General features: G+C 34.0%; 3 protein-coding genes across 5 annotated transcripts in view; 2 read left to right on the forward strand and 1 right to left on the reverse strand.

Moving 5' to 3' along the window:
- Position 1: 1 nt before the first annotated feature.
- Positions 2-6130, reverse strand: LOC128156817 (protein N-lysine methyltransferase METTL21A-like). The gene is made up of 3 exons (XM_052819121.1): positions 5763-6130; positions 614-725; positions 2-512 (listed from the first exon to the last, which is right to left on the reverse strand). Exons 1-3 carry the CDS (start codon positions 6069-6071, stop codon positions 130-132), a joined length of 804 nt encoding a protein of 267 aa, XP_052675081.1. The 5' UTR covers positions 6072-6130; the 3' UTR covers positions 2-129.
- A 183-nt stretch (positions 6131-6313) lies between these two features.
- On the forward strand, positions 6314-10868 carry LOC128193214 (uncharacterized protein C7orf57-like). The gene is made up of 7 exons (XM_052866545.1): positions 6314-6458; positions 7227-7409; positions 7773-7896; positions 8008-8325; positions 8496-8723; positions 9609-9725; positions 10094-10868. Exons 1-7 carry the CDS (start codon positions 6428-6430, stop codon positions 10158-10160), a joined length of 1068 nt encoding a protein of 355 aa, XP_052722505.1. The 5' UTR covers positions 6314-6427; the 3' UTR covers positions 10161-10868.
- A 2053-nt stretch (positions 10869-12921) lies between these two features.
- LOC128156905 (prolow-density lipoprotein receptor-related protein 1-like) overlaps positions 12922-23191 on the forward strand; it is a 74535-nt gene continuing 64265 nt past the window's right edge. For 2 of the 3 annotated variants that reach the window (XM_052819233.1, XM_052819235.1), the window contains exon 1: positions 12922-13161. In XM_052819233.1, the coding sequence (XP_052675193.1) occupies positions 13086-13161 (76 nt within the window). In that variant the 5' untranslated portion in view covers positions 12922-13085. The remainder of the gene's footprint in view (positions 13162-23191) is intronic. The other variant, XM_052819234.1, reaches the window with a different exon arrangement.

Genomic DNA, 23191 nt, shown 5'->3' on the forward strand with positions numbered 1-23191 from the left:
CACACAAATTGAAAACAAGTTTATATAGATCTCTAAAAATATACAAAATATATATACAACTGTATATCATTTTATTGAATATTATTTGCATTTAATGTTTCATTCTGTAATTGTAAAACCTAAATAAGATTACTTTGTCTTCTTTTTCCCCTTGTAAATAGTAATATCTCTTGAACGGTCTACATGAACTTTTTTCAAGTCAAAAACTTCTGACAACATTTGTAGGAAGTTTGAATCTCTTGTGTATCGTATTCTACAAGAGATGTAAACCAAAGTGTTTTCATCACTCAAGTGTTCAATAGTCTTCAATAAATCTGGAAATGTCTCCTCAATGTATATGATATCAGCCCCAAGGATCACATCATAAGTTTTTGTACGAGATTCCAAATTCTCTCTCCAGTCTAGGGCTTGCACTGTGAACTGTCCCTCAAAACGTTTTGGTAAATTGGTGTTCACAACCTCTGTCAAATATGGAATTGCTTTCTCCAGGTCAGTTATAGTTGTATGGGCCCCTGTGTGTACAAAGGAAACCATTTGATTATCACATTTTTCAAATGAAATACTGGTACTTTATTAGGAAGCTGATGGTAATACATGTATAGGCAACTCTTACCAAGCAATGTTGAAACAATTCCAACGATTCCAGAACCCGCTCCCAGTTCAATGACGTTCTTCTTATCAAGGTCTACGTTTCCAGCTTCTAAGTATTCACAGAGAACAATGGCCTGCATAGCAAGAACAATGGTAATAGTAAGCTAAGGTAATGCACAGCGTATATGTATTGCACTGGCATATTCCAGGATTCAATCCTCTTTACCTTGCACAATGCAATTGTTAATACCTTTAAATTGTCCATTTGTATTTCAAGTATCACATTATTTATGTTAAATGAATAACTTTTAATGGATTTTACAACTTTCAGTCACTATTTTTCCAACTACTGGTACCAGTAAAATTTATAGGAATAAATGGAAGAATTGAACAACAAAGTTGTTTCCCTTGCTATCTTTTTTCTCCCAGAAAAGTTGTAGAATAACCACCAGATTATTCCTTTGCCCTCTGTTAACAGATCATTTTATCTGATAATTTGATAACCATATTCTGTCTTATAAAGATATATATGCGCCATATTTTCTAAAAATTTTCAATATTTAATTTATGAATAACCCTGGGATCAAACTATGTTTATTAAATAGTATTTTAAAAAAAATTCTTTTGAAACGCCCCCTTCTAGCTTGTAAAGTTTCAATACACAGATAAAAATGTGATGTCTACGTGGATTTTGTATTGCAACAGACTCAGTGATAACTTTGAAGAATTGGGCGAGGTATTCCGAGTGTCTTCTAAATTGAGAAAAGATGTCAACAGCTCCTATTATAATTCTCCCTAAGAAATTTGTTTTTGTTCCTATGAATTTTTCTGAGTGAAAGATGATAACTTGTGAATGAAATTATACTGGAAATTTTCCTTTCCGTCTATTTTATTTGTACTACTTTTACAGGTATAAGTATATTTATTAAAAATCATCCAAATGTGTGGCATCAATATCTTGGGACAGACTATAAGTGTACACAGTGCTTGGAAACTAATATATGTATAGATTAAGATGGAATAACACACCTGGAAAAAGTCACTCAAAGTAACAGGAAATTTTTTGATAATGAAAATTATAATGATAGATAAACTGTAAAAATGTCAAATAAGCGAAAAATTTGCAGTTTGGGGATAAAAAATGAATATCTAAAATAATTATTCCAGTAAGTAACAACAAAAGCCCCAGCGGGATTTGGATCACGGCCAACTCGGCTATGGAGAAAGTAAGATGTTTCAGTCCATAAAATCCTTTTAATAAAACGAAATGTTGTTTCGATCAGCGGTCAGCCATTATGTGATGATGTGTTATTCCACCTTAAGATTTTTGCTATGCATTTGTATTGTGGTAGATCGGGATTTGGTTTTATATTAGTATTCCGATCCCGATGTGATTTATTCTATTACTTTGGTAACGCCCACTTTATACGTTAACCAATAACTTTAATGACAGTTGTCTATTGTTCTGTCCCATATATAAAGTCGTGTAAGTCATTATTTGACGAAGGAGACGGCTGGTTTCGCTAGCTACTTTTCTCCAAGCAGAGAGAGAGAGGGAGGGAGACAGCTGGTTTCGCTAGCTACTTTTCTCCTGAGTCCCGGCCCGTCTCGTTTGTCTATTTGAGGTCCCTGTTAAAGTTAGGTTTTAGGGTTGGGAGATTTTAAGTACTTACTATTGACTTGTGTTCTTATTTTGTTATAATAAATTTATTAAGGGTTGTTAATCTTGGTTTTCATTTACTTTGAGTTTGGTTTATTACATCTGGTTTATCTATAGTGAGAGTAAAGTCGTTTTCATACCTTATTTATAATTTAGTAAAGTTTAATTCTTAATGTAAAGGTCAAATTCAGTCACAAAACAAAAATAAACACAACGCGAAGTACTGATAAAAACCTATACGGCACTGACCTGCTACATTATTTGGTGCCGTGACCAGGATAGGGTTTGTACTACAATGGTCAGTGGCACGTGCTACTCACTTTGAGAGCCCTATTCAGTGATTCGGACTTGGCTGAATTCTTTTGTTGTCAGTTTCTATTGTATTGTGTTTTTTGGTTACTTTAGCTGTCGCTTTTCTTTGTAATGGATTTGTGGGTTTGAGAATTCATGTTGTTCGTGAATTGAAGTATTTAGTAGATTATTTTTGTACTTGATTTTTTACGCTGCATTTTTTCATCATGCAGTTATGTTTAGAGATGATAGAGAATTTTTGCGTGAGAGAAATTATCCCCCAGCACATATTCAGACCGGGAATGGTGTCCGTTGTGAAAGTTGGAGAAAGTCCAGCGAAATTAGAGTAAATACTATTGATAGACAGATAGAAGAGTTATCAGAAAAGTGTGATTTTTTAGAGAAAGAGCTCAAAACGAAGTATTTTAAAAATGATTTTGCTTTTGAAAATGTACGTCAGACGGCTAGAGAGAATCGAACGCACGTGCAATCTGACAATTATTTGGCACAGTCACGTCATTCAAAGTATAGAAAAGAAATTAAGTCGCCAACATTTGATGGTAGTTTTGATATTCATGAATTTTTCATTCAGTTTGAACAGGTTGCTAAGTGGAATGGGTGGAGTAAGATAGAATGTGCAAGTCAGCTTATTATGAGTTTACGGGGGTCTGCAAGACATGTGTTATCCAAAATTCTTTTGACAAAGTCTGACAATTATGATGTTTTAAAAGAAATTTGTAAAAACTATTTCAATCCCAGAGAAAATGTGAAAGCTTACCAAATTGATTTCAAAACAGCGTGTAGACAAAATGGGGAAACAGTTGAAGATTTTGGTTATGCTTTGAAAAGGTTAGCCTTAAAATCATATCCACATATTCTCTATAAATACTTAGAACCTCATATTGTTGACCAGTTTACCTTTGGTTTAGGGGATATTGATTTGCAAAAGCATGTTCAGTTTAAACATCCCTCCACAATTGAGAAAGCGATAGGTTTAGCAATAGAATATGAGAGTTTCGTAAGTAATTTTGTCGCAAACCAAATACCTGTTTCAGTTCACACAAATGACAGCGATTTTAATGATTTAAAAGCATTTATTAAAGAAGAAATTCAGAAAGTGTTTTGTGAACATTATGTTGATGAAGTTGATTCTTTACAGAATTCAAACATGTCTGATTGCCAAAACTTTTCTCATAATATTACCAGTAAATCGTGCCATCTGGTTGGTCATTGTTCTGAAAGTTCAAGCTCGTTAGAAACAACTCTTACTCTCGAAAAACATTCAGGGACTAATGCCATGGTCGGGTCATTAGTTTCAGGCCGTTCAAATCTTACCGAACACAGTCGACCATTCGAGGTAGAGTCGCAGAACCAAACAGAAACTGGTGGAACGCAGGGTAAAGTTCAATGTTCCAAAGAAAATGTATGTCTTGGGGAAGTTACTAAAACACACAATGTGCCTGTTGACTTTAAGTCCAGTTCTACATGTAATAAATCCGAGTGTTCTGACACTGAGTTACAGACTGAAACAGTTTCCAATTTAAGTGATAATGGCGTAATGTTGTCAACTTTGAACCCCGAAGCAAATGTATTTATACCAAACTCTCAAACTTGTTCAGATTTACCAGAAAAGAGAGAGAAAGAGCACATGGCGAATTCCATCTTGGAATGGAAGCTCGATGGAAGAACTGTTCCCCCTGGTAAAGTTAATTCTTGTCTGAGCGGTGAGATCCCCTTACAGTTGTCTTTCGTGGGTACTACTTCTATGTACAAGCCCGTCAGCCCAGTATTGTACCCTTACTGCCGACCCGAGCATCCGAAGGGAATTGGCTAAATGTGTTTTGATATTACAATGTCAGTTGAAAGTTAGAGCGATGTAGCATTTACGTGTTCGTTGATTTGTTTAATTTTGTGGCTTATAAACTAATTAGATTTTTTGTAAAATTTGATAGGTTATTAAACACGCGTAAATCTAGTAGGTTAGCCTTAACAGTAACTATCCTCTGTCGATCTTGTTGACAAAACTGGGATAGTATGCCTGTTAATAACCCGTGTAAACATAATACTTTTATGTACTGAAAATTTCCGTGTTCTGTGTGAAAGTGTGATGATTTGATATATGGATTCAATTATGATATTTATGACATGTTTATTAATAATTCTTTTGATTTTTCAGACCATGTATTCACCAGTTTTATTGCAGTTTATCCAGACACCAGGTTGACCAATGTGAAGTTAGGAATTGGACTGGAATCCGATATTCAACTCGATATATTTCAAGTGTCTGATCGCCTTCACAATATCCGATGTTATACTGGTATCCATTGCGTTCACTCTGGAATCAGCGATATCCGTGAGGATTGTGTTAATCGTGTGTAAATGTTGTGTTGTTCGCTTAGTATTATATTCCGGAATGTGTTCCAATTATTGATTGCTAAGGACCATGGAGACTGGTACTGTGAAGTGAACTTAGCAATGTGACATATTCACCTGATTATGTTTTGCTTATTTTGCATTATGTATGTTTTGGGGGAAATTTGGTTGCTTAGTACTTTTATTATTTATTTATTACTTTATTTTAGTCAAATGCATAGCATTTGTCTTTAAGGGGGGAGGAATGTGGTAGATCGGGATTTCGTTTTATATTAGTATTCCGATCCCGATGCGATTTATTCTATTACTTTGGTAACGCCCACTTTATACGTTAACCAATAACTTTAATGACAGTTGTCTATTGTTCTGTCCCATATATAAAGTCGTGTAAGTCATTATTTGACGAAGGAGACGGCTGGTTTCGCTAGCTACTTTTCTCCAAGCAGAGAGAGAGAGGGAGGGAGACAGCTGGTTTCGCTAGCTACTTTTCTCCTGAGTCCCGGCCCGTCTCGTTTGTCTATTTGAGGTCCCTGTTAAAGTTAGGTTTTAGGGTTGGGAGATTTTAAGTACTTGCTATTGACTTGTGTTCTTATTTTGTTATAATAAATTTATAAAGGGTTGTAAATCTTGGTTTTCATTTACTTTGAGTTTGGTTTATTATATCTGGTTTATCTATAGTGAGAGTAAAGTCGTTTTCATACCTTATTTATAATTTAGTAAAGTTTAATTCTTAATGTAGAGGTCAAATTCAGTCACAAAACAAAAATAAACACAACGCGAAGTACTGATAAAAACCTATACGGCACTGACCTGCTACTTGTGTATTGTAATGATAGACAACACTTACAGCGTCCCAAACGACTGCTGCGACTCCCAGCTTATTCCAGTCTTGTGATATTTTAAGTTTTTGGCCAGCAAAATTGAATTCCCTCTCGGGCTGATTAAATATAGATAGCACATCGTTGTTTTTGTTATATGGCACCAGAGCCATTGTGGGACCTTGCATATCTGGCCCCTCACAACCTTCTGCACCAATTTTTGGTTTGACACAGTGATGTGTGTCTTCTGTAGATTCACAACTATGATATTTCGGTATGAACCATATCAACACGAAACTATAAAGTAGAATAATCTGAATATTAGTGAACAGTAACATGAACGAAAACGTGATTTTTATTTTTTGTTTATACCGGAAATAGAAGGGGCACTCTAAAAGTAAAAGCACGTCGAATGTGAATGTCAAGCCCGACAGAAGTGAATACGCAACAAATTTTGTTTGTAAAAATTTTGGTCTACCGCTCACAAAATGTAAAAATTAGCCAAGATTTGTCTCAAATAAATATAATGAGCCATATTCATTTTAGACATTATTTTTTGATATTTAAAATTATATCGGGTTCGAAAAACAAATGGTTTCATTGTATCCATAACGACGTTTACATTAACGCCATGAGTGTTTACATTCGGTAGCTATTTTATCGATAAGATTTTGATTATACATTGAGCATTTCAATGGCGACGAATAAGAATATCAAAGAATGTGGTAAGTTTTGTATTTTTCAATTTAAAAAATTCGTCGTTTCCAATAAAACAAACTTTATCCGTGTATCTCAGCACATAAATTGTGTGTCAGCTTAGTAGGTTAATGTAAGGAAATTAAGTGTGCTAATAAAGTGAATATTGAATTAAGACCCATACTGTATTCATAATAAAGTTTAACGTGAAATTTGATTTATTTCTTACGACAGATTAACGCAGGTACTTCGAAGAGAGTCCCATGAACCCCCCCCCCCCCCCCCATTTTTCTTTTTATTAAGCACTAGTTAATTATTTTCTTTATTAAGTACTTAGAACTACCGTTGCATCATTGTAAATGTCTTAACCACAGGGGCCAAGCCCGTTTTAACATTAATTTCAATGTAACCATAAATGGTTACATTGAAATTAATGTTAAAACGAGCTTGGCCCCTGTGGTCTTAACTACAATATTTTAACTCATATTGCATGCTTTAACATCAGTTTAAATGCATAACAACATCAAGCAAAATAAAGCTTCAGCGATCAAAATATTGTGTCATTATACATTGTACCAACAAATACAACCTTTATCTTTCTAACAGACCTTCATATGCATACTTCATATAACTAGATGTTTAAACTATTGCATGATCTGACAACTGTCAAAGCAGCTGGTTTACTGGTAATTTAATGAAATACATAATAATGTATCATTCTGTATGTTTATATTTTCTAATTTTTACCTGACAAAGCGCGAATGAAAACTTTTCATTAAGATTTCTGTCTGTTTTAGGGTGGTTTTATCATGCACCTGCTAAGAGACAGGACCCCAAGTCAGAGCCAGTACTGGTTCCTGCTGCCTCTCAGATTCCGGGTCTGAACTCTGACCTTCCTCCTGAAGATGACATTCAGAGGTCACTGTTCCGAGACACAGACACTAAGTATGTCCGACTGGCAAAATCTGGAGGGAGACAAAGTAAGTACATGTACCAGTAAACAGTTCTTTATAATAGGCAAACTGGGCCCTATAGTCATATGATAGAGAAGTCTTAGCTAGGCTGATTTAAAAATGTTTACATGGTATAATGGTTCTATTATAACATACATGCAACATTCAAACTGCAATATAAAGTTGCATATCTACTCCTGTTGTGTGCAAGTGTAAACCAATTTTTAAAAAGTTTTTGTTAATTAAATTACCAAAGTTTTTACTTGAATTGAAGATTTTTCATAACCTATGGGCCTGGACTTGCTTCTTGTATAACTAGCATAAACTTTAAAGTACATTGCACTTGCCAATATCCAAAAAGTATACTATAAATATTTTCCCTCCTTGTAGATCTCTTGCAATTCAAGGAAAATCCGGATATGAGAAAACGAGAGCCTAAGGCCTATCCAAGAAATGAGTGGTTTTACTTAGAGGACAATAGACTTGAAGAGGAAGAGGGAAAAACTGCATCAGAGTATGTAATTTAATTTCACACCTTCAAATCTCTTGAATAATTTTTTCAAACTTCAAGAATTAGATAACTCTTTTTAGTTCATTACCTATGGAATTTTTTTTATTTATTTAGTCCTTACCAGTTCACAGTACCAGAATACATGTACCACGAAGTGTTCAATCCAGATGCACAAACAGATTCCTATGAACGACCAAGAAGAGCATTGTATGGGTTTGACAATGTCTCAGCTTTTGAGAGAGAAGGAAAGGGCGTTACAGATAAAACAGTCAAGTTACCAGAGGTGATAAAACCGGGCTATGGTGTACGGAGTGGTAAACCACTGAGAATGAAGAAACAACCACCTGCTCCTGCCGGAGTCAAAACCGCCCAGCAAGTGTCAGCAGCCAAGATGGTGGACGATGGCAGACCTAGACTGAAATATTTACCAATGTAAGTTTCCAATTTTGGTAGAATATACATTTTCAACACACTTCACTTTTATGAGGAGTGGGGTGGACTTTAAACCATTTGCTTGGAACGATGTGAACACACATACCAGTATTTCAAAAAAAAAAATCTTTCAAAAATGTATTTAAAAGCCTATTACCTTTATTTTGCAGGCCAGAAGCTTCAGATAAAACAGAGAAAGCAAAGATGTCTAAACTTTTGTCCTACACTTATGACAAAGAATGGCATGATGAGGTTCGCAAGTGGGAGTACAAGCAAGACAGACTGAGAGAAAAACACAAACAAATGATCGCGGCCCAGGGGCCACAGAATCAGGAGCCACTGGTCTCCGAGTACAACACCACCATTGGCAAGAGTAGACCTCCAGCATACCAACCACAGTAAGGGAACTTGTTTGATAAATTCTTTAAAGGTTCATATTGGTTGAATTCTCTTATTTCAAATAAGGGAGTTTGTCTTTTTATTTATTTTGGTGGTGTCATAACTATGAATATCGGACATCACACATGTATTAGAGAATTCTAAAAGATGCTCTGAAAAAAAACCCATACCTGTTAACCCTCTCGCATCTTGCAGGAGCTAGACTCCCGCAAAACAGCCTAAAAATCTTAAATCTCCCAGGCAAGAGACTAGATTCTCTCACAAACATATTTGTCTTCCCCATGACCCCCTCCCCCCCCCCCCCCCCAACTTGTGAATCTTGACTTGCTTCTTTCAAAGACCAACAAAACATTTACACATCTACATATTTTTTTTGAAAAATTATGTAGATATGTAAAGGAATACCCAGGAAACGTAATTTTTTTTTAGTAAAGGATTCTCTAAAAATGAAAATTTCTAACCTGTGATTTGTACATGGGATTGTTTTATGAACTGTAAGGAAGTTGTTAATAACATGCATTGAGATACAAGGGACAGTTTTACATGTATCTGATAAGAAAAAAAGGAGTATGCTTGATTTATTCTTTTATATCTACATAAATAAGATAAAATTATAATAAGCACCATGATATGAAGATTAATTTTAATCAAACATATGCAAGTATATCATGTGTTCATTCACCAATCAAGGGCACAAAAAGAATGATGTAATTGTGATTATGACAGATATAGGGATGCATTCAATAAGTGAATTAAGTGGTACTCAAATTCACTCTCTGCAAACATTTTAAACTACATGCATATATATTTTAAGGAAACATATTTCATCAATTGACCAAAACAAATGTATTAGATGTATTAAGTTTTTCACACTTTTGTTGCAGAAAAAGAGGATACACAGGGGGATCTGGCCACCAGTCCAATCGATCGACGATCACCTCCACCACAAACTCAAAGAGGGGGGAGAGGATGCCAGAGAAAGAACTCTTCAAAATGTCAAAGTAAGGGCCAATTATTCAGCAATAGGTTGACATTGCACTGATTCATAAATTTTTGTTAAACTCATAGTATTATATCAGCTCTTTGTTCAAACTGAAAGTATTCAGAATGTATATATATTCTTTATTTGACAATCTGATTAAAATCAGTCCATCTTATTTCATCTTTTATTTGCTAGCCAATGGTTTTCAGCCAACTCTATGCCCAATAAACCTTAGAATGGAGTGAACCAAAATGCTTGCTTCGAAAAGATACCTTTAATTCTCAGTATTCAGACATTAGGGGGGGGGGGGGGGGGGCTGATTTTAATCAGACTGTTGATTTCATTCAGTAAGACACATTTATCAATGTATGATTTTGCTTATTTCAGGTTCAAGAATGTTCAGTCAAGAGTTGACCAGACAATGCCAAAAGCAATGGTTGCAGCCACACACTGATTTTTTTTGTTTTATTATTGTATGAAACTTATCTGTGATGCTTATATATACACTCTTAGAACACGGAATGTACGTTGACTTTCCGAGGCGATGTCTCAGAGTGCCGATGAGGAATTTTTTCTGGTTGATTATGTACATCAATTACATGTTGATTCATCCATTTTACAGTAATGAATTTTACAAATTTATATTGGAATCATTTTGATATGCAGGTGCATAATAATTCAGAATAATCATGAGATAAAACAGTATTTAGCTTTTTCAGTCTCAAAATTAAAGAGTATTCTAAGAAAACTTTTTAAAGTATTACTAGTTTAGGAAAGTACATGTTTACTTCTTATTGAAGAAAAACTATTTACAAAATTTTATTACATAAACCCAATTAACCTTTACCCATGCAATTTATTTTTGTTATGAAATAAATATCGTTTTTTTTTTTTTATTATTTAATACAGCAATTCCTATTTTTTTTTTTTTTTTTTTTATAAAAAATCATTTTACATTGATTTGTTTCAACCATTATAAAGTCTTTGGATGTTTTGTTTTGGCCCCATTGTGTAGCAGGTCTTCCCCAATCTGTTAGTGTGTAAAATCATATTAGTTTTAATTATATTTTTTTTTATTTTTTAATACAAGCACCTTTATCTATGACCTGGTACATTCATGTGATACTGAAATACTTAATTTTACGTGCTACATTTTTTTAAAGAAATATATTTCTTTATAATTTATGATATATTCATATACAAAGTACAAAGTATGTGGTCTAATTATATAATTAATTGTTAATGAAATTTTGTAATACATGTATTTACTTTGAAATAAATTACTAAACGTATTCATTGTATTTTGTGTGTTAATGCTATTTTCCTGACCGTGACCAACTGAATATAAAAAGTACTATAGTAGTTGCATGTTGGCCAGTTGCCCCATTTCCCTTCTCGATATTACGTATGTGGCAACGCACTTTGTCAATTTTTTTCAAACTGCGTAAATTTTGGGACCAAGTCAACATTAAAAAAATGTTCAGGGTTTAGTCAAAAAGTTGATAGTTTTATACACAATAAATGATTACCGTAATTTAACCTTGTTTAGCTAAAGTGCGTTGTTACATACGTGCATCAGAGGCATGCGTACATGTCCCTGAGACAGAAAAAAAACCCATCACATTACTTTTGATACTCGCATGAAAAAAGTATGTAGATATACAAATAATTATATTTAATATACAATGTATATTGAAAATAGTCTTCTGAAAAAGATAAATACAGATATTATTTGAACTCTTCTTTACACATTCTGTTGAAAATAGTTTGTTCCGATCAACCAATTTTTAAATTTGATGTAAGTAATGCAACATAGAAATAAGAAAAGTTTTTAATTCTGCTACATATCCTTTTCAAGATTGAGAGCTAAAACTTCAAACTTGTTATCATATCCAAGTAACGGATGCTTCGCCTTGGGACATTATTTTTCTTGTTAACGTAACCCAAAGTATAAAAAAATAGGTTCTGTATAGTTTATCAGTTTTATTCTTTTCAAAATCGACCAGCACTGACTTTCGATTAATCCTTAAAAAAGTTATGCCGTAATATATTTAAACTGTTACAGGAGAAAAGTAAAAACTGGTTTGGTCGTACACTTTGTCACCAGAGTGTGGATTGTAATTTTTTACTGAAAACATTTTTCATCATTTTGTCAATATTATCAAGACACAACCTCGCTTAATTTTAATCTTGTTTTGTATCGTTTAAAACATAAATGCTATCTGTTTATAAGCTTCGTACAGTGACCGTGCTTTAATTTTTAAAATAAAATTAAATCTGTTCAATATATTTGGGTAAAGACGGGTATACATTCAAGTGGTCCGTCTACAATAAAGAGATGGATAAACATAATTTATCGTTAACATTTACAATACAACGAGTGTGTCGTGTTCCTTTCCTACTTATTTCTATATTTCAAAACAGCACAGGAAATTCTTGCGGTTGTGACACCCCCCCCCCCCAAAAAAAAAAAAGAAACTTTGTTTAGTCATCTTAGTATCCAGCACATTGACAATATCATTTCGAAATAATGATGTTGATGCATTTTTACACTACTTTTAATTAATCATGATAAATCACTTGTAACAAGTGCAATCTGTATGTTGCAAAATACGCTCGTCAAGCAAATATCGCAATTTGACTTACATATTATAAAGAAAATACATATAGATTGGATGTACAAATTAGGTACCAAGGTTAGGTATATGACATTATATTGACATTATTTCAGAACCATTCGTTTCTAAGATGTGACGATATAAATCCAGCATTTTGCATACTTGTACAAAGGCTATAGCTTTTTTTTTTTTAAACAATGTAACGTTATATTTTTTAATCTATATAGATATATAACAATTTACTTAAAAAAAATATAATAATGATATACTTTAAGCGGTCCCCATATTCTAATCACCATATAGAAATATTCTTATCCTTACGAAAGTGTTTTTTAGTATAGAGATGAATATTTTATAATCAATTTAAATGGGAAGCGCCTATGATAACGTTACATGTTTTTTTGCAATATACTTTATGTATAAAAAAATATTATATACTTGAAAAATTTTGTTTGATACTATTAGCTTGTCCCCTATGTATCCAGTCATTGACCATTCGAAGTGTAAAATTTTCTCCGCTGTTATTTTGAGTTATCCCTCTTCGAAAGTGTCTTCCCCATTCTAAAAATAACAGCAGTGACGTCGCATTTTGTCGAAGTCAACATCATTCAAACGCTCGGTAGGCCTAGTGGAAACTTCAACACGGCACATGGTGGTGGGAATGGATATACTGTTCGAATTTCCTTTATGTGTGCAGTGCAAATTAATAGATTAAGTAAGAGTGCAACTACAAAGTGATTAAAGAAGGCTTTCAGCCAGCAATGCAGGCGAAGCTACCGTCTGCTTTTTTCTTCTTGGTGGTTTTGATATGGGTAACTGCCGTCACATACACTAGAGGTAAGGAATTTTTGTCACACCTGGGGATCATTGAGGGGTCCTCTCACCTGTGTTATTATTTTGGGCTTTTCTAGCCATTGATTTATCCCCAATTACTTATATTTTAATCGGATTTACCTCTTAGAAATGTATTCTGTATAAAAATAGTAAAAGATTTTATTCATTGGTGTTATTAAAACGGAGTCCTTTCAAATCGCGAACGATCTACCTTTCTCAGTTTTACAACATTGTGTTGTGTAATTCGGTACACAAAAGTCTGATCTAAGGATAGAACACAATATTGCGTGAATATTTTCATCTCAACTAAGTAAATAAGTTGGTTTGAAACCATTGTTCCCAACAAAGGTGACCCAAACCTGTTTTATAACCTTTTATTCAGTCTGCTAATCAACGAGGGCCATTTAGTTGACTTACGCTGTGGGGATCTATTCAATTTATGTCAATAAACACAGCTGATATAAAGACTTTTGTATGTACTCTCTATAAAATGATCAGCTGATGTAAACCAAGAAATTGCTACCCCCCAATATTTTGATGTGGAAAATGTCTTCCTTTCCATGTTTTGTAGTGTGTACCTAAGTGCCCTTTACAATCGAGACAAACGCAATATAAGAGACTTTAGTTTTAAAAAGCTCGCACCAAATTTGATATGCAAATTTTCATATGAATACCAATGTTAAAAAAAATAAAATGGCTGACTCAATGGCTTGTGATTTTGACTTGATACAAAAGCATAAAAATTAAATCTTCTGATAGATTTATAAACATGAACTGAATTAAAAGCATTGGCCATTATGACAAAGAGTATTTTAAAAGTCCTTGAAATGAACGTCAACGTCAGTGGTACTAGTCTTTGTATTGAAAAATAAAGATGTCATATGTCAGAGATTTATATCAGATTTATACAAATACATATATAAAATCATAATAAACAACATTATCTCAAATCCTTAAAGTCTTTCTTGGACTAAATCTCACAGTATGTGAAACCTCATTATAAAAGATTATTCTGGAAGAATCAAATATCATAATTGAATAATGTTTGTGTGAAAAACTTGTTTGACCTTTAATGAATTTTTTGGGTCAAGAGATTGAGATAATGGATCTACTAACTATCCTTAAAATAACAAATTCTTTGATTGTCATATGAATCGTATGGTTCTTGGTAATAAACAATACAATACATGGTCATGCAGGACAATAACTATTGTTTCCTTGAAAGAACTATTACATATTTGTGATTAGTCAATTTCGGCCCCCAATAATCATTATTTCATTAATGTTGGATTGTTTCGTGAATTATTTTGTATTCAGAAATATTTTCATTGCTGTAATACTATGGGAAAATTTGGGATGACATCTTTGAACCTCAATTTATTTGCACTCAATGGTAATATGTAATGTCAGAAATAAAACAATATCATATAAAATGATTTGAGCTATTCCATCAGAATAACTTTCATTTTCCTTGATGTTGAAAAAGCTATGGAGCTTTGAAGAACGAAGCAAACTTTTTCTGTCTGTAATTATTATTTTCGGATTAGATATATCCTTGATGGAAATGTTTGTTCAAGTCTGTGCTCTTTTTGGAAGATATACATGTACTGCATTTTTTTTGTACTTTAAAAGAATTAATCAATTATTTCACAAATAGAGAGTACATGTATGTTGTTTTAATAAAATGTCAAAAATAATATCATGTATATATATTTATGAGTGCAGTCTGGTATGTTCTTGAACAGGTATTTTTATTAAGCTATGATAACAGCTTGTCATGGAAGCCTGTAAATAAAACTGTATCGTACTGGAATTATTTTGGTAGACACATGAAACGGACTGATGGTTTTTCGTTTATTGCTTTGTGTACTTCTACATGCATGTTTTCTTGCATATCAGATGTAGATATTAAAACCATCTGAAAACGTTTTCAAGATAAAGAAAAAGTATCGTCTGAAGATAAGGTTGCTGTATCTCCCTGCATTAAATATAATCGATTAATATCTTTACAAGTTTATTATAAGATTTGATTTCACAAAATGAGAATTTATTTAATCTTTACCAACTGTGTTAAACTAATCCATGGAAATGTCCTAAAGATGAACTTAATTATTAGTATAAGTATGAAGTAGTGATTTTAAAATTGATAAAATTAAGTAAAAAAATATGTAAATATTTCTCCTTCCTCCTCCTCCCTTCCTGCCTCAAGAGCCCCCCCCCCCCCCCTCCAAATTAAATTCACTGTACACACTTGAACCTATTGTCAATTCACATGCAAATTTGAAGTTATTTGTACTTTCAAAATCAATTTTGAATACTGGTTTTAATCGTAGGATTAATTATTTCCCTGAAATTGAATGGGATGTAGACAATACCCCAACATACAAGTACCTGTTTTAACATCCCATCTCAAGTACATGGTTGCAAACAATTGACAACTTTTAGAAGACTATAGATTATTTTTAAATTGGTCAGACCAGTGAATCAATTATAATTTATAAAATATAAAATTCTAAGGTTTTCATTCATCATGGAGAAAGTTTTCAACATTCATCTTTCTTGCAAACATACTGCGCATTTTAATAGCAGTGTATGCGTATAAAATGACCACGTGTAAGTTTAGTCTGTTACAAGTTTAAACAATATTACTGATATTTATAGAATGTTTTTTGAAACCTATCCAGTCCCAATTAGCAGAAGAGTCGTGTATCTTTATTAACCACTATCATGAAAAAAGAAAACAAATTGGTGAGAAGAGCCTCATTAAAAAAGTGAACTTGTATGACCGTATTATATTTATCTAAACAAGTTGGCAAGAGAACATACTGGTACACTTTAATAGGCTTCATCTCCCAAATCTTTGAAATAAATGAAAATGTACCTGTAAAAGAACACTGTATTGATAATGTAATAAATTAATGCTAAGGATGTATGCTTTGATTCAAGACATAGGAAAGACTGATACGAAATTAAATAAGATGAGATGACATGCATTGAGGAAAATGTGGACTACCTAATTCCTTCAGCAGATGCACATTTTGCTGGCCCTGTAACTTAAAAAATGGACACAGGATTTTGGGATAATCATATGTACACATTCATAGCCTTCAATTATTTTTGTTATAAGTGCATCCCAGGCACTGACTTATCTGGGTTTTTTTTTGAGCTGGCTCTCCATTTCTTGCTTTTACTTTTTATCCATTCTCTCTCCCATTGCATTCCTTGAAAGTCCAAGCAGTAACCTTTTCACCACTGTTCACAGAATCCGAGAGAATGAGATGTTTAGTGACCTTGCAGACTTCAAAGAGGCAAAGAATATGCCATTGATAATGATTTCTTGGCCATGTTGTCAATAGAATGTAGCAAAGTCGACTGATATCTACGACGGAACCTCGGGGAAGAGCTTTATAATCATTGTATATACATCTCCATCCCCTGAACATTTCTCATCATGCAAAGAAGTGGATTACAGGAAGTGGCATCTTAAGATCAATCAATGGAGATATCCTAGTTGAAATGCTGTTTCAACTTTCTCCTTTTACCGTAATACTGTAACACACTAATTAAGAAAATAAAAATCATCAAATAGGCAGTTGCGGATGCTCAATTTCATTAGAATGCATGTGGAAAATCAAAGTCAGTGCATGCAGAAGATAACTAGAACAGGTCTTTATCAAATTTTGTATTGTTGGTTAAACTTTTTATTTTACAGTACACCACACTAGTTGATTCATGCATGCACATGCAGCCATACTGTGTGAACTATGTAAATTTGCGAACAAATCACCAAATCTTAACACTGAAGGAAAATTGAAGAATATAAGGCAAGGCCAGTGATTATGCATTTACATTGGGACAATATGATGATTCAGGCCGGCAAAGCTGATCAGAGTCATTGTCCCTGTAACTATCAAGGTGGTTTGGTGAAAATTTATGGCGTCCATTCACCTCTGTAATGTTAAACCAGGTATTCTCCCGTAAAACACCTTGTCTAGGTGCGATATTGACCCTCCTCCACAATAGTTAAAATTGCCTCGCTGAAAGATTTATTTCGGGGTTGATTTCTGGAAAAGTTTTTCTAGTGCACTTCATGCTGCATTTCATTTAGCCTCTCCCTCAATTTCCAATTAATACCATTGACATTGCATTTCATTCATCTAGCAAATCATTAATAACCTGCCACGGGTTTATTTGGGCCTTTGAAAAGCTATTTAGTGCACTGCATTCATTTAATACCAATACAATATGTTTCTCCTTGATATTGATAGGGATAAGCGAGTGAGAAGTAATTGAGAAACAAGAAATGTGCACTCTTTTATACAAATTATCCAAGCTAGAGTCTTCACACTTTTTCTCTGTGGTGTTACTTTAAGCTTACACGGACACCCCCCCCCCCCCCCCATCAAGGACTGCAATCGAATGTAAGAGAGACAATTTATCACTGATTGATTTTGCAGATTAATATAAATGAAGTTTGGCAGAGGATTATTTCATGGAAACTAGATAAGGAAAGGAAATTGGTTATACAGATATAGTGCCGTTTTTTGCATAAAATAATAAGTGTAGAAATTGAAATGAATTAATCTGAGTGAAAAATCAGAGGCGTTGTAGTCAATGTAATGATTAATCGGCATAGAACATGGAAGGATAAATGTGTTTGTAATCATAGATTGTGCCTGTCGGGGATTTGCTACAATGTAATAGAACTATCATGGTTGTAGATAGATGGTCTGTTACATACATGTGACCTGAATTTGTAGTTGATATGCGTTTAAAAAATGCATGAGTCATGTAGAGACTGCACCTGATGCTGGTATGTTGTATTTGGTAACTGACTGGTGTCAGTAACAGGGTTTAGAGGTGACAGATGGCAGCCAGTGGTTACCCCCATGTTAAAGTACAAATATGTTCATGTCTTGCATGTAATACATGTTGTTCCTTCACATGCAGGTTCAATATGCAAAGAAGTCCACGATCTTCACCTTCCAAATGTCTTAATTGCTAAGTGCAAATGATATGCATGGTCCATAATGTGCTGTCAATATCATGTTGAAATATTTTAGAAAATATTTTAGAAAATATAATGTAATGATAATGCAAAGGGCTCAAGTTTCTAAAAGAAGTATTAGAATTCAGCTAACCTTTTCAAAGAAATTTTGTGAATGGAATTGTCTAATAGTGACTGTTATTGTTTGGTGTTTCGAGACCATTAGAGCACCTGCAGGTAGTGGCAATTGTAGTTGTCATTCTCTATGGGGGATCATGTGACAGGGTGTGTTTGACCCCAGGGTCACCCTCACAAAGGGCCAGACCATGCAATCAGATAGCGAGCTTCACTGAATATTAGCAATGGGCTCCACTCATTTGTGGCTTCCTGTCATACTCAAAAATTAAGTCTTTAAAAAAATCCCAATGTCTTTTTTATCATCTTCCTTTGGCACGGTTGAATTTTAGCAGTCTGTTTAAATCTGAATTTAAAAGTGAATCACTTTCCCATTTTAGAAACTGGGGCTCGCTGCATGAACATAAAGTGTCTCTGTCAAGAATGGGAGCATCATTGAGCATTGTATTAAGACACCTACTTTTTATGCTTTATCATATCCATGTATCTGTACTCTGTCACATCCCAGAAGCAGAAGACAGATGGCTTTGTTTATTTTATGACTGCAGCTTCGATCTTGATGGAATTTTTGCTTCAGATTTTAGGAATTTTCTTTGTATTTAAAGAGTTCTTTTATTTATTTTTAAAGAATTAATGCTTTAACTGCAACACACACTCAATAAATTTCAAGGCCATGCAGAAAGAATGAACTCAAGGGAAAATGGTACAGCGTTAATAGGACATACGTCAGGCGTATTAATACATAATAAATCAGATATATTATTTAGTGCCCGTTGACCCAGTCTTGCATTAGTACTAACGAGTTATGATTATGATTGAGTAATGTGTTATTAGTTGACCTTTAGACCTATTACATGTATACTGATCAATAATTATATATATTACTTGTCCTGCATGTTTATAGTGAGGGAAGGATGAATGATTCCATCAAGAAGCACTAGGGCTACTTCAATTTATTCACATGTAAATATATACTGTAGATAAATGTAGAAATAAAGTATTGATCAGGCACATACTTGCCAACCTCCAACATGTGAAAATCTGGTCATGACCAGATTTGGAAAGTAAAAAATCTGGTCATAGCGCGTAACGACATTCACGACATATTCACCATGCATTTCATAGGTATATACAATAGAAATATGTGTTAAAACTTATGTGTAATACTTTATTGTAAAGAAGCATTTTAACTAACAGTTGCTGATTTTAAATTTTGTAAAGTGATCTGACACAGAAATTTGTAGGTTGTGTTCAGCTAAAAAAAAATGCAAAAAGAGTTTCTGCTACATTAACCTTTGCTTTTGAACTCTGTAAATGATGGCATGAAAGTTGTAAGTGACTTGGAAGACTTTTGTGTATTAAAAAGCATTCTATACATGACTTAGCGTTTTTGAATGTTTAGTCAGATCATTTTGGGCACAAAATCCAATATTCAAATGTGCGTTACATAGAACACAAAAGCCTCGTTTTGTACTCGATTTCTTTGTATGGGAATTCATTTTCCCAGATATGTTAATTGATAGGTACAAAAATATCGTTTTCTTTTTGTTGGTTTTGATTCCGCTGGCCCCGATGAAGACCTTTTCATATTGGAAGCCATCACACTTAATGATTCAAACCTTCGCTTAGTCAAAACAACTCACGATAATAATTACACTTAATGTGTCTGTTATAGCCATCGGCATTGTTTACGCGTTACGTAAATCCAAGCTCAGCTTGCGTTCATAACTGGAAGTCAAACGCGCAACGTAATTTACGAACCAAATCCGGAAATCGGGAGATTTTCGGGTTGTTCGACAAAAATCGGGTGAAAAGCATGACCCGCCGGGTCATAAAAAATAATCGGGTGAAGGGTTGAAAAATCGGGTGTGACCCGACGAAATCGGGTCAGTTGGCAAGTATGATCAGGCATTAGTACCTTTATTTAAAAATCACACAAAATCACTATCTTTAGCATGATATACATTTAGATCTGACACATTTCTATTATAAAATTAATGGATAGTATATTACTTTTATATTAAAAGTTGTCTTATTAGCTTTTATATTGATTTTCAGTTGAATGGTTGAAGAGCAATCTTCATTTTAAGTCACTATAATTATACACATTGTCAGTACATTTTAGTCTTCAGTATATCCGTAATCTGAACTCGACGTTTGTGACACAACATTTTTTTACTCTAGTAGTCTAGTCACTTGCCTTAAACCAAATAGGTTTGTATTCAAATACATGTATGTGTGCATTAATACTTACAGAACATACCAGTAGGCCTATATATAGTTCTTCAAGGGACAAACTCATGTCTGAAACCAGTAAGATCATGGTCATATTGTGAGAGGTTAAAGGTCAATCTGTCATTTAAGGACATGGTCATAAGGGTATAGTTTAGAGAGTGATCTGTATACAGAGTTATTTTCATCACATTTTTTTGGCCCTAGCTTCTTTACTTGGAACTGGTTTAGCCCAGTCTTTAATTTGTCCAAACACAGTTTAAAACTCTGTCTTAAATTCGCCTGCTGACGAGGGCGGAAGGAGCAAAATGAAGCGGGGCTGAGCATTTCCCTGTATACATGCAGACTGTAGATTCCTTATTTTACACAAGTAATTAATTCTGCAATCCTGCAGTTGTGTGCGAGACAATGAAAAATATAAAATGATGCAAGATTTTAAAATCTTCATGTGGTACGTACTTCTCGAGATTTTACGCAAATATAAATTTCTCGTGTTTAATTAGGAAACTACAGTATTAAATATTCTTTTTATCAGGAATATAAAATGAAGCAATCATTCTGCATCTCTTTTGATAATCATATGAAACATTTCCTTAATTGTTAAATATGTATGTGATGTAGCATTGCACATATTTGTTTTCATCCCTAAGGCATTTCTGATACAATTGAATGCCTCTATAACTACATGTATTAAAATCTGATACAGAATTACGGTACTTGTAATTGTATCTTTGTTTACACTTGAAGTTTCGATGTGATTTATTGGCAGTATCATCAATGGGGTTCACATTAATTTCCCCTTAACTTTGGCTTCTTGTCATATTGTTAACCCTTTGTATTATCATAGTCATATTTCACAGGGCCACTGAAACATTAGCTGTCCCTGTAGGGAAGTTCGGAGAGTGCACTGCACCCGATGGAATGGAAGCCGTTATTAGCTATAACTTATTGATGACACTAATGACACGGATAATTACATTATTGATCCGATCCTCACTGGACACTGGTCAACCTGTTCCTGGCTTTTAATCACATGTCTGGGTGGTATTGATTGGGTCTGTGGGTCAGTCTCACACTGACCACTAAGATATATAAAGTAGTCAAATACCAGTATCAGTGTAGCTATAAATGAGGACAATTCCTGTGGTGCAGACAATGAGAAATCCTTACACTGTCACCTGTGGCTGCTAGTGGTGACTTAAATACCAGAGAGAGAAAAACCCCACGGGGGTGGCATCCGATTAACCAGGTCACAACCAGACCTATAAACTCTCCTTCACATTGTATTTCATAGCAAAGGGAAAAGTATACAGGTGATGGCTTTTGATAGCCGGTGAGGCACAGTCACATGCAACCTTTATTTTTTTTTTCTTTTTAAAAATTCATCAAACTGGGCTTGTAATCTTGATAGGGATTGTGGTCTGGAGCCATTCCTCTTGACAGTTGGTTTTGTCGGATTGGGTGATGTTATGATCTTAAGATTACAACTTGAACACAGGTAGAATTCACAGCCAGTAAAACCAGTGGGACGTCTGGCCCACAGTCATTCAGTGATTTAATGTCCTGGAAAGAGGAATGAAAGAGGCGAAAAAAAAATAATATCCTTGGCTCTTTTTCACCCTAGCAGTTTTACACACACTTGAGATAATATTTAGGTAAAATATGCTAAAATTGTTATGTGGCAATAAGGTGTCATAATGGGTTGATTTTAAGGACAGAGACATCACTCTGAATTTTTGCATCAATTATAGAATAAAATCAGAGCTGTGAAATATATGCTTTGAGATATAAAAGTTGGAAGATTACCAAATAATATTTCTGTACACCATAGTGCAAATAACGGAGCTCATGTTGAATGTTTTTGATGAATTACCTAAAAGTACATATACAAGAAATATTCATCAGATTTTTATTACCACACCCTCAATGTTCAAGAATTATAGTAAGCAGGTACATAAACCAATGAATGGTCAGGTTATTGAGACTCCATTCTGGTTTGCATCAGTTGGTAATGGCAGTTAAATTATGACACTATGAAAGGAGGGAGTTGTAAATAAGCTATCAGGGGAATTCTGTTAAGGTCAGACGACACGTTCCTCAATTTTATATAACTTTTTCCAGGAATTTGTTGATGGTTTACTACTATTTTGACAAGCTTTCTTGCAAAAAATTAGGGTACCTTACCAGGCATTTCTGCAAAATACTAGAGTATGCAAATTCCTATATAATCTTCTTGGAAATACACTTGAATTGCTGATATAAAAATAAATACATATACAGCACAGCAAAATTCACTATATAGGAACTCTATCTCTGCCGGACAGGGGATTTGAACTCACGACCTCAAGAACATATACATTGTACGCTTCTGGCAGTGGGCAGCCACGGTTCTAACCACTTGGCCATCTAGACACATAACCACGTCTAATTAAATTTTAATCTTTTTTAAAATAATTATAAAATTAAATTTTTTCATTGGAACTCTCTATTACGAGGAGATACAAAAAAGATTCTCGAGGAACGTGTCGTCTGACCTTAAACAGAAGTACTCCACGTTAAAAAATAGAAAAAGTATTAGAAATATGAGGATCAGCCTACTTCAAACCATTAAACTGAATAAAACATGGAGTAGAGGGATTTTTGACATCATGTTGTTTTCTAGAAACTCTGTGTGCAGCT

The sequence above is a fragment of the Crassostrea angulata genome, chromosome 7 (genome assembly GCF_025612915.1).
Source record: "Crassostrea angulata isolate pt1a10 chromosome 7, ASM2561291v2, whole genome shotgun sequence".
In the NCBI taxonomy this organism is placed as follows: domain Eukaryota; kingdom Metazoa; phylum Mollusca; class Bivalvia; order Ostreida; family Ostreidae; genus Magallana; species Magallana angulata.